General features: G+C 44.2%; 1 protein-coding gene across 3 annotated transcripts; it reads right to left on the bottom strand.

Annotated features, from left to right (window-relative positions):
* Nucleotides 1-1,606: 1,606 nt before the first annotated feature.
* Nucleotides 1,607-5,614, bottom strand: LOC114465189 (potassium voltage-gated channel subfamily A member 1-like). 3 transcript variants are annotated; one of them, XR_003674287.1, is made up of 2 exons: nt 3,493-3,987; nt 1,607-2,316 (listed from the first exon to the last, which is right to left on the bottom strand). XR_003674287.1 is itself a non-coding variant. In XM_028450028.1 (2 exons), the coding sequence occupies exons 1-2, from the start codon at nt 5,517-5,519 to the stop codon at nt 2,291-2,293; spliced, it is 1,206 nt and encodes a 401-aa protein (XP_028305829.1). In that variant the 5' UTR covers nt 5,520-5,614; the 3' UTR covers nt 1,607-2,290. The 3 variants fall into 3 exon arrangements, 2 of the variants coding, with proteins under 2 accessions (XP_028305829.1, XP_028305828.1); XM_028450028.1 differs by lacking the exon at nt 3,493-3,987 and adding an exon at nt 4,340-5,614; XM_028450027.1 differs by lacking the exons at nt 1,607-2,316; nt 3,493-3,987 and adding an exon at nt 4,081-5,614.
* Between the last annotated feature and the right edge of the window lie 9,247 nt (nt 5,615-14,861).

The raw sequence follows: 14,861 nt of genomic DNA, 5'->3' as shown, positions 1-14,861 counted from the left end.
GCTGTTGGTCCTCACGTGACCACTAGGGGTCGATCAGTGGTTCACTGAGTGACCAGCAGGGGGCAGCACACCTACACCCCTCAGTTAGAGATACAGCAGTGGTTCCCACACTTTTCACAGTCGCGTTCACCACTAGAGGGCAGTCTTACAAAGGCATGGAGGCTCCTAACTGCTGATCTATTTATATTCTAGTTTCCAATGTTGTGACACTGTTTTTAATTTTTTATCCACATACCCCTTGTGACAATTTGTACCCCACTTTGGGAACCTAGGATATACAGAACTAGTAGTACTAGTTAAAACAATAAATTCACCTAATGCAAATGCAGTAGGAGGGATTAAAACCAAATCCAGCTCTCTGATTGGTTGTAATACAGTACTTTCGAAAGCCAATGGCAAGCTTGAATGGGCTTTCCCCGCCCCCTCATTAGCTAAACTAACTCTGGCTGTGATGTTGTTCTGTCATATTTTCACTTTTCTCACACCTATTTTATATTGTCTCAAATAATTTTTAATATTTTAATAACATTTATGTACTGTTTGTTTAGCTATGTAGCTTATTAGTGTAGTTCACAATTATTTATTATGAAATGAGGAAAATGGATTTTAGCACTTAAACATTTAGCAATGCACTGCTAAAGTGCTAAATTGTGCTTGTTAGCACCTACAGTTACAGTTAGCTCCCAAACACTAGCAGTAAACAGTGGTTTTATTTTGGTGAGATGTCAAATGTTATTTTTGTGTAATACAAGTTCTTTTTTTAAGTTAACTTTACTTGTCATTATTGCTAAACTGCAAAAAAAAAAAAAGTGTGCTAACCTGGTGATTGTTAGCATACAGCTAGTTTAGCTCCATAGCACTAACACGAGCAGTGGTTTCACTGATTTGACTTAACCAGAAGTAAATCAGTTTTTGTTTTTTTAAATGTACTGAATAAATGTTAAACTGCTAAAAAATCAAATCTGTGTATGCTAATGCTGTGATTGTTAGCATAAAACTAGTTCATTTGGCTAACATTAGTGATAAACTCACAGGTTGAGAATTGTCCAGCTGCAGACTGCAGGCCCTCTAAACCACGCCCATCCAAACCACGCCCATTGTGGCAGTAACAACTGAAATGAAGCGTTTGCAGCGGACAAAACATAACCCAGCAATGTAGCAGCTACAACTAGCATATTAATCAATGTTTGAATAAAGAGAAACTATAAACACACTTTATTCATGGTTTAACGATGTAATAAGACCCTAACCTTACAACAGTTACTTTCAGAAACATTTTCTATGTATTTCTGATTTACTTACTTAGGCTAATGTCTCTCAAAGTGGGCGTGTTACGCTTCATACGATTCATTGTCACAATGATCATATTTGAAGTACAACTCCTGCAGGTGAGCAGCAGTGATTGTTGCGTTCAGCAGGACAAAGAGCTGAAAAGTGAAACCACGAGGAAGTGATGAATTATTGAAACGAGTTTCATAAACACAAAGAGGAAGTTCTACATTCTTATCTTTATCATGAAATGTATGGATGGTGGTGTTACAGTCGGACTGGTCATCAAGCTATCTTGTGACTGTTTCCCAGAAATAAACAAACATGAACAACGAAGTATTTATATATTAATTGATTGATTTATTGTGTATAAAAGGAAGTTTTAAGCCAGATTGAACATGTTTATGATTTTATTGCATAATCGTGTTGAGTTTTACTCTAAATATTAAATATTAAAGGCCGTTAGTCTCACTATAGCGTAAATGTTCCCCTGTGAGGGTGATTATTGCCACAAAAATATAAAACAGTCATCATCAGTAACATGTGCAAAGTAATCCTTGTTAAACAGTCAGTTAGTATTATTAATATAATCTGTGTTTTTTAATGCCTATATTTAGTAGTTTTAGGACACGCTCTGCCTCTGTGATGCTCTGTTATTATTATTATTATTATTATTATTATCAGGGGCTAGTGAGCAAACACAGAAACAAATGTTCATGTCGAAGGCTTATTTTGCACAAAAATGTGTCTGCAGACGTTGAATTTCAAACGAAGTGAATAAAATTGTTTAGGTGGAATCAAAAAACAAGATAGAAAAAATATGAAACAAGATCCTCTGCGTAGAAAATATACTCAGTAAAAAATAGAGATTTTATACAAATGTCCAAAGAATGTCACGCTGTGTATGAGCCACAGACTGAGCAGCGCCCCCTGCTGACGGATCATAAACATTCGCAAGAATAAAAATCAGTCCAGACGTCCAAAAGGAGTGAGAAAGAGCTGCTGAAGGTTGTCCAACATGTTAGTTTGATGATGTTCTGTTTGTCCCTGAAAAAAAAAAAACATTTAAAAATCATTAAAATACAGATTTTCAAACTGTACTTTTTTAATTCCATTGCTCCAAAAATAGGTTAAAAAGTGAGAATTATGACAGTGATGCTGCTCCTGTTGTTTTAATTAATCCTCTGTTCTGTACAGCACGTTGTGATTTTTATCTGCGAAAAGCGCTTTATAAATACAAATGTACTTACTTACAAGTCAAATGCGAGTATTACTAATATTTTGTGTAGAAACAGTGTGTGGTGGTGTGTGCTGCCCTCCAGTGGCCACACAGCTCATTAACTTTGTGTGTGTGTGTCAGCAGCACATCAGTGTTAGTGTGTGAGTCAGAGGACACAAACACAAACAATAATATAATAACACTAATAATAATAATGTGTAAAATACGAAAAATTTTCAATCGAAAAAAGACAAACTAATATTACTATTATTATAACAGAGGATGAACCTAAATATTAGATAAAGGTTTATAATTTATAATAACTGACTGTATTTGCTATAAATAATGCGAACTTTTCTCTTTTCATGCCTTTGCTGTTATTTAGTGGTCGTGTGAGTGTGTTTTTGTGGGTCTCATTGTGTGTGTGTGTGTGTGTGTGTGTGTGTGACGGATCTGATTAAGTGTTTTGCTGCCACCTGTCTGCTCTCAGTGGAATTACAGCCTGACAATGTTTTTAAAACTATAGAAATAAAAGGTCATGAAAACGAAGTTTTTTACTCTTTTTAATTTACTAACAAGTCCAAATCCCCCATAATGTTAAATCTCACACACGCCTTTTTAATGTGATAATTATTATTTCCATGGACAGAATCAGCGTCCTATCTACATTTATATATCTACGCTGTTGTAAAAAAGCAGACCTTATGTTTTTCTTGTTGATGAGTTAACTTCTGTTGTTTTTGTGACTCATTAACATGTAAAAAAGTCATTAAATGAGTCATTAACCTGTTTTATTCAAATCTTCTTACTGTGTTTTTGACTTGTTTTGGAAAATAACTTGTTTTGTGACAATACGTTTTTATATTTCGTTTTTACATGTTCAACAACAAATGAAATCAAATTAACCTGTAAACGATTTGTTTCTAATAGCATCTGTGTTCGTCTGACTTACTTTGAAGTGATTGCACTATACTGTGTGTGTGTGTGTGTGTGTGTGTGTGTACCTGGTTCCTCACATTACGATGATGAGGAGGTGTGAGTTTCCAGTTCAGAAATTTAATATCCATCGGAAGAACTCCTCTGAACTCCAGCAGTGTGTGTGTGTGTGTGTGTGTGTGTGTGTGTGTGTGTGTGGTAACAACATGGAGGCTCACACACAACATGGTGGTCTGGAGCCTTCAACGGCTTCTTTTTCTCACAGCGGTCAACATAACACGGAGCCGGTCCGGATGGTTTCTATGGAAACTGCATCCAGAGGTCTATGCTGCTACCATGGCAACTGCATCCGGAGCTGCGGTGCCTTCGGTCAACAGCACGGGGGCGCTGCAGACTCACAATGGAAGAGTGTGTCTGATTATTACACACTTCAACACAGTGTGTGTGTGTGTGTGTGTGTGGGGGGGGGGGGGGGGGGTCACGATCTATACTAGGTTGTGAACCACTGAAATATTTCTCACTAAATTAGTTTTCTCTGTCATTGTTACTTTTCCTGCAGGCCAAATATAATGCTTTAAAGGGCCGGATTTGGTCCCCAGTCCTTGAGTTTGACACACGTGTGTATATTATAGTGTGTGTGTGTGTGTGTGTGTGTGTTATAGTGTGTGTGTGTCATAGTGTGTGAGTGTGTGTGTGTGTGTGTTATAGTGTGTGAGTGTGTGTGTGTGAGAGTGTGTGTGTGTGAGAGTGTGTGTGTGTGTGGTCAGATGTTGATGGATTGTTTTTCCTCCTCAGGACCCGGATGTTGTCCACAGGTCACGTGCTCGTACCGTCGCTCTTCGCGCTCCGTGCGGCGGTAAAAGTGACTGAAGTTATTGACTATAACGGGCACGGGCATCGCGATGGTCAACACACCGGAAATGGCGCACAGAGAGCCCACGATCTTCCCCCCGATGGTGACCGGGATAATGTCCCCGTACCCCACGGTTGTCATGGTGATGACGGCCCACCAGAAGGCGTCCGGGATGCTGCTGAAGTAAGACTCGGGTTGGTCCGCCTCCGCGAAGTAGACGGCGCTGGAGAAGAGGATGACTCCGATGAAGAGGAAGAAGATGAGCAGACAGAGTTCCTTCATGGAGGCTTTGATCGTCTCTCCCAGGGTCCGCAGACCCCTGGAGTGACGTGACAGCTTGAAGACCCTGAAGACCCGGATCAGGCGGATGGCCCTCAGGATGGAGGCGGTCTGATGACCGGACCCCCGGTGCTGGACCAGCTCTAGACTCAGAGTAATGAAGTACGGGACGATGGCCAAGAGGTCAATGACGTTCATCAGGTTCTTGAAGAACGTGCGTTTGTTTGGACACGAACAAAAACGCACGAGCAGCTCGAAGCAGAACCAGATGATGCACAGGGTCTCCACCACGAACAACGGGTCAGAGAACATGTTCAGTCCGGTCCATGTGACCGTGGACATGTTCAGCTCCTCCTTAAACTCCCGGTACTGTTTCTCCTTGAACACTGGGACCGTCTCCAGGCAGAAGATGATGATGGAGATGAGGATGACCATCACGGACAGCACGGCCACGGCCCGGGCCGCCACGGAACTCTGCGGGTGTTCGAAAAGGAGCCACACGCGCCTCTGCAGCTCGTGTTCCGGTAACGGAAGCTCCTCCTCCTCACGCACGAACCCTTCATCCTCTCTGAGCCTCTGGACCACGTCCTCTCCGAGCTCATAGAACTTTAACTCCTCCAGAAACACGTCCACCGGCACGTGCGCGGGTCTGCGCAGGCGCCCTCCGGACTGGTAGAAGTAGAGCACCGCGTCGAAACTCGGCCGGTTCCGGTCGAAGAAGAACTCGTTCCTGATTGGGTCGAAAAAGCGTGACCTGCGGTGCGCGTCCCCGAGCAACGTGCACGGGAATCGGTTCAGGGTCTTCAGCTGCGTCTCAAAGCGCATGCCCGACACGTTAATCACAGCGCGCTCACAGTTGTCCCAGGTGTGCGCGCGCTCCGGCTCGAACCCGTCCTGGACCGAGAGCGCGCGCAGCGGCACGTGCTCGTGCTCGTCTAAGTTCTCCTTGAGCACTAAAGTCATCGTGCGTGTGTCCCCGGTACCGGTAGAAGCTCAGAGTGGCGCGTAAAGCTGAGCAGTGGCGGAAGGGAACTCCCCAGACAGACTGGCCTGGCGCACCCATCCCACGAGTTTTAAACAACACACACACACACACACGCACACACACACACTATAACACACACACACACACACACTATAACACACACACTAAAACACACACGCACACACACAAACACATACACACACTATAACACACACACACACACACACACTATAACACACACACTAAAACACACACGCACACACGCAAACACATACACACACTATAACACACACACACTATAACACACACACTAAAACACACACACACATACAAACACTATAACACACATACACACACTATAACAGACACAAACACACACACACTATAACACACACACTAAAACACACACACGCACACACACAAACACATACACACACTATAACACACACACACACACTATAACAGACACAAACACACACACTATAACACACACACAAACACATACACACACACACACTATAACAGACACAAACACACACACACACTATAACACACACACTAAAACACACGCACACACACAAACACATTCACACACTATAACACACACACACACTATAACACGCACACACACAAACACATACACACACTATAACACACACACACACTATAACACACACAAACACATACACACACTATAACACACACACACACACTATAACAGACACAAACACACACACACTATAACACACACACTAAAACACACGCACACACACAAACACATTCACACACTATAACACGCACACACACAAACACATACACACACTATAACACACACACACACACTATAACACACACACGAACACATACACACAGTATAACACACACACACACAGAGGGACCTGTTGTCTCGTGCTCACTTCATTGCTGTTTTACTTTATTTTCCTCCTCCTGGTTTTCAAGCGGAGACGTTCGGACGCTAAAGGGCCGAGAGTCCACAGGGGAGGCACCGCAGAACCAGCACGCGCACACGGCCATGCAGGCGCAACAAGTTAGAGAAGCCTCACTCTCTGTGTGTCATGTCCAGACCTATCCCTGGTACTGGATTTACCAGATTCTTTATGGATCAGAACAAGCACAGGCTCAGATTCAGACTTTATTTATTTTATTTTTATTTATTATTTATTTCTGACATGGTTACGTTCACTTTTTTTTTTTTTTTTTGTACATGCCGAAAAAGGAGACGAGAGAAGCAGTTTGCTTATCTGGGTCCCGTCCCCTGTTTTACCATCGCAAATTTACATGGGTTTACATGTCTCTCTGGTCAAACATTCTTGAGTTGTTCTGAACACTCCTTTTTTGTGTATTCTCATCTGTAGTCAGTGTTGTCTTGTTTTTATTCCTCCTCCTCTCTATCGTTGTTCGTGTTGGCCTTGTTCCCTGCCAGACGTTGTTAGCATTCCTCCAGTTCAAGAACAGTTCCTCTTTCGAAGGTGTTTGGAAGGTTTTTCCCTTTTCATCCATAATGTCACCACTCGGGAATGTCTCTTTTGGACACACAAGTTTGCAGCTTGTTTTGTCTCTACGTCAAGGTTAATCCAGCTGTCGTTAGTTCTATTGGCAGTGTTGTATTTTCCACTGTTAGATTTAACTTGTATAAACACATTATTATATCTTAGTTCATAAGCAAGGTAATAATTTCATTGTACAGGAACACGTGTTTCTAACTGCACATATGACAATAAACACTTTGAATTTAAATTTAATGTAATCCTTAATCACCCCACCACCTCGCAATTGAAATGAATAAATGACAGACCTTTTTTACTCTTTGTTTCCACATTTAATTCAGTCTCCGTAAAATAATCACAGTCTGAGTTTTGTTTCCAGTGTTTATATAGATCTGGGTCCATATCCATGATCACCATCAGTAGTGTTGTTGTTTAGGTGGATCCTTCGTATTTTCCCAAGTCTTCCATCGTTTTGATGAGGATTGGTTTTCCGTTCTCTTCTCCCAGTGGTGTGATGTAAATCCTGCAGTTCCTTGTCCACGTCTTTAGAATCTTTCCTCCTTTTTTTATTTGGCGTGCCTTCCATGCGATGCCTGCATTTTTTTTTTTGTCAGGCTTTCCTTCAGCTTTCTTCCTTGCTTCAGTAGTTGTCCTTTGAATTTCATATTCGTGAAGGTTATTTTTACAGCTCTGTTATCATTTTTCTTTGGCAGGAGATGGCAGGAGTTGATGTTGTCAGGGTTCAGGACAATGTCCTTCGACTCCAGGTAGTCAATGACCTGTTGTTCAATCGATTTTGTTTCTTCGTCACTCGCGTAGCTCCTGGGTTTTATCTTTAGGCCTGTGATGATGACATCTTTCTCTCTTTCCTTTTGTTCTAACTCTTCAACCCTGGCGTTCAACAATTTTATCTCTTCAGCATTTCTTTCATTCTTTTCTTTCAGTACCTTTGCTTCGCTTTGTAGGTTTTCCCGTGAGTTTTCCAGCGTCTTTTCCAACAACTTTATCTCGGCAGATAGGTTTCGTAGACCCTCGCGTATCATCTCCTTGACCTCTTCCAAACCCGAATTGGGTTCTGAAGGGCCTCCCTGCGGTTTTTTCACCATTTTCCTTCAGTCTTGGGCCCAATTTTTCAGGCTGTTCAGCTGTAGCCAGCTGTAGCCAAGGTCGTGATCGTGAAGTAATTAGTTACACTCATAGCTGCCTTTAACACTAAAATAAGAAATACAACATTCATGTTTAATTGCAGTCAGTCACGTGTCAGTACCACAGATCAGCAGAATGTAATATAATAAACAATTTCAATAATAATATGATTTAATATAATGGACCAATGCGGAAGATACATTAAAAATATAGCAATAAAACACTCAATGTATCTAAAACCACACAGTTACAATGACTTCTCAGCATTTAGCAGTGGTAGCTGAGAAGATGAAAGAGTTTGAGAATCATATTAATGTGACACAATCTTTGTTCTATTTCCTATTATTTCATGAGATGTCTCACTATGAGATGTGGCCTCTGTTACATTAATCAGAAGACCTAATTCACTTTGCCAATCCTGATTGGCCGGTGAAGCGCATCAGTTCGATGGGAGAACCTCCCACTTCCTATAAGAGGACGGGACGAACAGGTGCGCGTCATTCTTAAACTTCTCCTCCTCTCAACTACCTTGTGTTTTTTAGCTCTGACCAGTTTAACTGTTCTCAGGTGGGATTTTCTTCTTTTCCGCTGGCAGGGCTAACGCTTAGCTTTAGACCACAGCAGGTCAGAAGGTAAGGTTAAACAGCTCTTACCTCGCTCACGCGTGGTGAGTGCTGTCCTTCACTGCCGCAAGGCGTGAGGCTCCAAGCTTCAGCTCCGGCTGTCTGCGCCCACCAACGCTGCCGCTTCATGTGCTTGTTGCCATCCCAGACCACGGCCCTTGACACCCTCTGGGGTCTTGCGCACGGTGGTCTCCCTCCTGGGCCCACACCGCAAGTTCGGCCCAGCTCCAGCTCCTATACCACGGTATACGAGCCACGGAACTCCAGCGACCCAGCTGCTGTTCAAAAGTCAACACTATCCCCAACGTCTTGGATGCTCCGGTGCATGTTGGCCTGCAAACCTGCTAGCACCTAAGCTAGCCTCTACGTGGTAGCACAAGCTAAACCACCTGCTCTCCCGCCTGCGTCATGTAGCGATCAAAGACGAGGCCCCTCTCACCGAGGGAACAAGATGCACCATGACTGGCCTTTGTCCATGTGGTGGAAAAATATCCAACAAGGACAGACACAAGGCCTGCTGCGGAAGCCTGGGCATCGAGCACGCCCGAATGGCGATTGAATCCCTGGCCTCCTGTCAGCACTGTTCCACGTTCAGCGCCCGGTGCCTCCACAGAAGACAGGTGCGACTTTGAGGCCTGAGCAAGGCCCCTCTTCCTCCACACACGGCACGGCCGTGGTGGATGCAGTAAAGACGGTTCCCATAGAAACTGCTGCTGTTCATGGCTCCAGCTGGAGCTCTCAGCTGAACCTGGCAGATATCTTCACGCCTGACGAGGACATCCTCGTTATCGACTGTAGAGAATATGATGGGGACTCCTCCAATCCAGTCCTATCCGGGTTGGACAAAGGGGACGAAGTATCCGTCACTTCGGCCCGAGATGGACTGTATGCCTCCTTCACTGCCTCTCGGGAGGACATAGAGGGCTCCGCGTCTCTCATCCTCCAAGCCTGGATACGGTGGAAGTGTGTATCCCATGGCCCGCCGTTGCAATGGAAACCACTAGGTCCCACTACGAGGGAAAGAAGTGTCCTCTTTTTAGACTCGCTCCGAGACAAACTCTCCCCTTCTTCCCCGAGCTGCTCGAGGAAATGGCTAGTCCTTGGCAGACCTGCCCGTTTACCGGGAGGGCTCCTGTTGCGGGCTCTTCCATCCTTGACTGTGAGGCCATGGACTGCTGAGGAGGTGGAACCGCTCGTCGCGGCGCACCTGCTCCCACGCCAGCCTGCTGTGTCTCCACAGAGACCCATGTTGCCATCAAAACCGGACCGTCTCCAGTCAGACCTGTTCCACAGGACCGATGCGGTCGCTGCCCTTTCGGTCAGGGCCATGAATGTCCCCTCCCTCCTCACCGCCTACTAGGCTGAACTTTGTGAAGATGTTGCTTTGTCCCAGGACCCAGCGATAGTGGAGGAGATGTCCACAGTGACGGATGTGTGCTTTCGTTCCCAAGCCTGCTCACAACAGACTATGGTGAAGGTCATGGGAAATATGATCTGTGCACCGGTGCAGCAATCCCAGCGCATGCAGGCACTGAGAAAAAAAAGACGGCCTGACCGCTTTCCTCTCTCGCCCCAAAGCTGAAGCTGACTGTTTCTCGTTCGTCGGCTTCAGCTGTTCCGCTTTCATGCGCGCTTCCACGGTCGTTTCATGCCCCGGTCTCCCCCCTGCCAAGGCTCGGCCCTCTGATGACAGGGAAAGATGGACAGGTTCCACAGGACGTTTGGCTGTTGCCTCTCCTGCATGTCCACAAACACGCATCCACACACATGTCAAAAACAGAGTGATGTGCTCATCGCTCACCACTCTAGGCCAAAAGCCTATATAGGGGGCTCCTCCACTGTGGGAGCAGTCCCTCTGGGGTCAGACGGCCGCCCGCCAGCAGGGGGCTCCACCGTGCCGTGAATGGATTCCCCACCTCAGGCTATGTGGACGCCCCCAGGCCGAGGGCACCGTCTCGCTGGTCTTGGACTCTCTGGCTGCATGCAGCCTGTTTCTGGGAAGGTGCGCCACCGCACTGCTGTCAGTGCCTCTCACAATTAGGATAGACAGATGGAAGGCGCTCACAGCCCTGACCTGGGTATTACGGACACTATTGAAGGGATACAGACTGCAGTTTGCGTCAGTTTTGCCGGCATAATGCACTCCCGGGCCCAAGGAGATTCAGCCCGTGTGTTTCAGGAGGTCGCTTCCGCGCCCTTGGGCGCTGTCACGGACAGGAAGGTGATCTAATCCCACCCCAGCCTGATCATGAGGGCAGGTCTGTGAGGGGCCGTTGGAATGCGGCCCTTCAGCGCTCTCACATAAATTACTGTCAGCAGTCTTTTTCACGCTGATCCACTTCCCCCCGTCTCTCAAGGGACATGTCCTGGTGAGGACGGACAACATCACAGCCGTGGTGTATATCAACCGGTAGGGCGTGTTTCTTTCCCGTCGGTTGCTTTCGCTGGCATGCATCCTATGGAGTGTGGGGCATCTCCTCTTGCTAAGAGCGACACACATTCTGGGGATCATGAACATGGGCGCAGACCTGCTTTCCAGGTGCGCTCCAATTTACGGGGAATGGATGTTGCACCCGGACGTGGTGCAACAGCTGTGGGCTTGTTACGGACGGACCGAGGTGGACCTGTACATGGGGAAAGAAAACGCGACGTGTTAAATGTGTCTGTATTAAACATGTGACTTCCTCCTGTCCTATCAGATCGTCCTCTCTTCATCTTTATCAGTTGCTTTTATTGCATCTGTTGGTTTAGACGTTGGTGACGTGTGAATGCGTGTATGTGCGTATCTGTGCGCGTGTTGACAGGATGTTTTGAACAGCAGATGTCTGTGAGGTCAGAGGTCAACATGTCCTCACAGATCAGATCTTTGTGTCCATAATAAACTGGTTCTTTGTGCTCAGTTATTTTCACAGTTTCCATCTGATCTCATCATGTTTTCAGTCAGTTGTTGATGACCTCCGTCTCCTTTCTAACACACGTTGTTTGTTGTTTGTTCTTCGTTTGTTTTCCTTAATGTTGTTGTTACTGTGAGAGATATTTCTTTTATTTCTGTATTTTTTTAATGTTCTCTGATTTCTGGTGCTTAGTTTCCAACACACACACTTTGTGCACTGTTCACATTTCTCCATCACTGTTCACATTACTCCAAGGTCACGATGGCTGGACTGGATCCTAGTGATAAATCAGTCCCCCCATTGTACGCACCCCTTCTAAGAGCACAAAGAACACACACACGTTTGTAGGAACAGCAGTCCTAACATATTTTACTTGTGACTAATTGGAGCTGTTCAATTAAAAGAATCAGGAAGAAGGTAGAAAACCTTACACCCTTTCACATTAAAGTTCTCTGTTTTAGAGTTTGTCTGAGAACGCTGCAGAAGAAGGAGATTAAGTTTATCTCGGAGTTTAAATGTTCCCTGACATGTGTCATAGGCGGGTACGATGGATGGACGAAGGATAAATGAAGGATGGACAAAGGTTCAGAAACACATACTGACAGGAAGTGGGATTCTTTTGTAGCTACGCCCACAAAGTCAAACTCAGTGACACACACACACTATAACTCACTCAGGTATCAGAACTGTGTCGTTGCCATGACGACAGTCTGTTTTGAGGTGAACTTTTCACTCTGTAATCTCCTGTTGCATTCAGGGACATGGGGGGAGGGGGGTGGTGTCACTTCCACTGAACAAACAAACAAACACGGTTGTTGTTGTTGTTTACTGCTCTCTGACTCATGCTCTGCTAGTATCATATTTACCTGTTTGAAACAGGAAGTCGGTTGCTTTCGCTGGCATGCATCCTATGGAGTGTGGGGCATCTCCTCTTGCTAAGAGCGACACACATTCTGGGGATCATGAACATGGGCGCAGACCTGCTTTCCAGGTGCGCTCCAATTTACGGGGAATGGATGTTGCACCCGGACGTGGTGCAACAGCTGTGGGCTTGTTACGGACGGACCGAGGTGGACCTGTACATGGGGAAAGAAAACGCGACGTGTTAAATGTGTCTGTATTAAACATGTGACTTCCTCCTGTCCTATCAGATCGTCCTCTCTTCATCTTTATCAGTTGCTTTTATTGCATCTGTTGGTTTAGACGTTGGTGACGTGTGAATGCGTGTATGTGCGTGTCTGTGCGCGTGTTGACAGGATGTTTTGAACAGCAGATGTCTGTGAGGTCAGAGGTCAACATGTCCTCACAGATCAGATCTTTGTGTCCATAATAAACTGGTTCTTTGTGCTCAGTTATTTTCACAGTTTCCATCTGATCTCATCATGTTTTCAGTCAGTTGTTGATGACCTCCGTCTCCTTTCTAACACACGTTGTTTGTTGTTTGTTCTTCGTTTGTTTTCCTTAATGTTGTTGTTACTGTGAGAGATATTTCTTTTATTTCTGTATTTTTTAATGTTCTCTGATTTCTGGTGCTTAGTTTCCAACACACACACTTTGTGCACTGTTCACATTTCTCCATCACTGTTCACATTACTCCAAGGTCACGATGGCTGGACTGGATCCTAGTGATAAATCAGTCCCCCCATTGTACGCACCCCTTCTGAGAGCACAAAGAACACACACACGTTTGTAGGAACAGCAGTCCTAACATATTTTACTTGTGACTAATTGGAGCTGTTCAATTAAAAGAATCAGGAAGAAGGTAGAAAACCTTACACACTTTCACATTAAAGTTCTCTGTTTTAGAGTTTGTCTGAGAACGCTGCAGAAGAAGGAGATTAAGTTTATCTCGGAGTTTAAATGTTCCCTGACATGTGTCATAGGCGGGTACGACGGATGGACGAAGGATAAATGAAGGATGGACAAAGGTTCAGAAACACAAACTGACAGGAAGTGGGATTCTTTTGTAGCTACGCCCACAAAGTCAAACTCAGTGACACACACACACTATAACTCACTCAGGTATCAGAACTGTGTCGTTGCCATGACGACAGTCTGTTTTGAGGTGAACTTTTCACTCTGTAATCTCCTGTTGCATTCAGGGACATGGGGGGAGGGGGGTGGTGTCACTTCCACTGAACAAACAAACAAACACGGTTGTTGTTGTTGTTTACTGCTCTCTGACTCATGCTCTGCTAGTATCATATTTACCTGTTTGAAACAGGAAGTGGAAGCCTATTGGCTGGGTGCACTCAGTGATCGTTTCCATTTGTATAGGGGTCCATAGGATGAAGGAGTGGCTTATATACATTAATGTATATGAATGACCATCAACAGTAGACCATAGTAAAAGACTACTTAGAGATTTTTATGCATTTCAAAAGAATGATACATAAACATAGATTTCTCAGAAAATCCGAATATCAGCTTTAAAAACATCTAAATGAGTCATGGTGTGACGTAGACATAGAGGAAATAGAATAAAAATCTTTCTTTAACCTTAGAGAACTTCAAATATTGAGAAACATTTGATGTTATTTTTATGTTTTGAAAATGAATCGTTTTTGTCCTGAAAACAAATCATTCTGAAAAAGCAGTAAAAATTGTGTAATGGTTTATTAAACGTGTGTATTAAACGTGTGTATATCAAATGTGTGTGCATTAAACGAGTGTATCAAATGTGTGTGTATTAAACGTGTGTAATTAATGTGTGTGCTATAAACATGTGTGTAATAAACGTGTGTATTAAATGTGTGTAATAAACGTGTGTGTAATTAATGTGTGTGCAATAAACGTGTGTAATAAATGTGTGTGTAATAAAGTCTGTGAAATAAAGTCTGTGTAATAAACGTGTGTGCAATAAACGTGTGTGTAATAACCGTGTGTAATAAACGTGTGTGTATTAGATGTGTGTGCATTAAACGTGTGTAATAAACGTGTATGCAATAAACGTGTGTGTAATAAACGTGTGTAATAAACGTGTGTGTAATAAATGTGTGTGCAATAAACGTGTGTAATAAAGTCTGTGTAATAAAGTCTGTGTAATAAAGTCTGTGTATTAGAGATGTAACGATTAATCGTAAGGCAGTTAAAACTCGATTCATAGATACCACGGTTCACATCGATGCACTGAAAATTGAATCGCAGTA

Source organism: Gouania willdenowi, chromosome 6 (genome assembly GCF_900634775.1).
Source record: "Gouania willdenowi chromosome 6, fGouWil2.1, whole genome shotgun sequence".
Classification (NCBI taxonomy): Eukaryota; Metazoa; Chordata; class Actinopteri; order Blenniiformes; family Gobiesocidae; genus Gouania; species Gouania willdenowi.
Note: the sequence above shows the minus strand (reverse complement) of the source record. Positions and strands in the feature narration are given on the sequence as shown.

What these genes read in the sequence shown, in the direction of transcription:
- LOC114465189 (XM_028450027.1), bottom strand. Translation starts at nt 5,519, where the DNA reads ATGACTTTAGTGCTCAAGGAGAACTTAGACGAGCACGAGCACGTGCCG.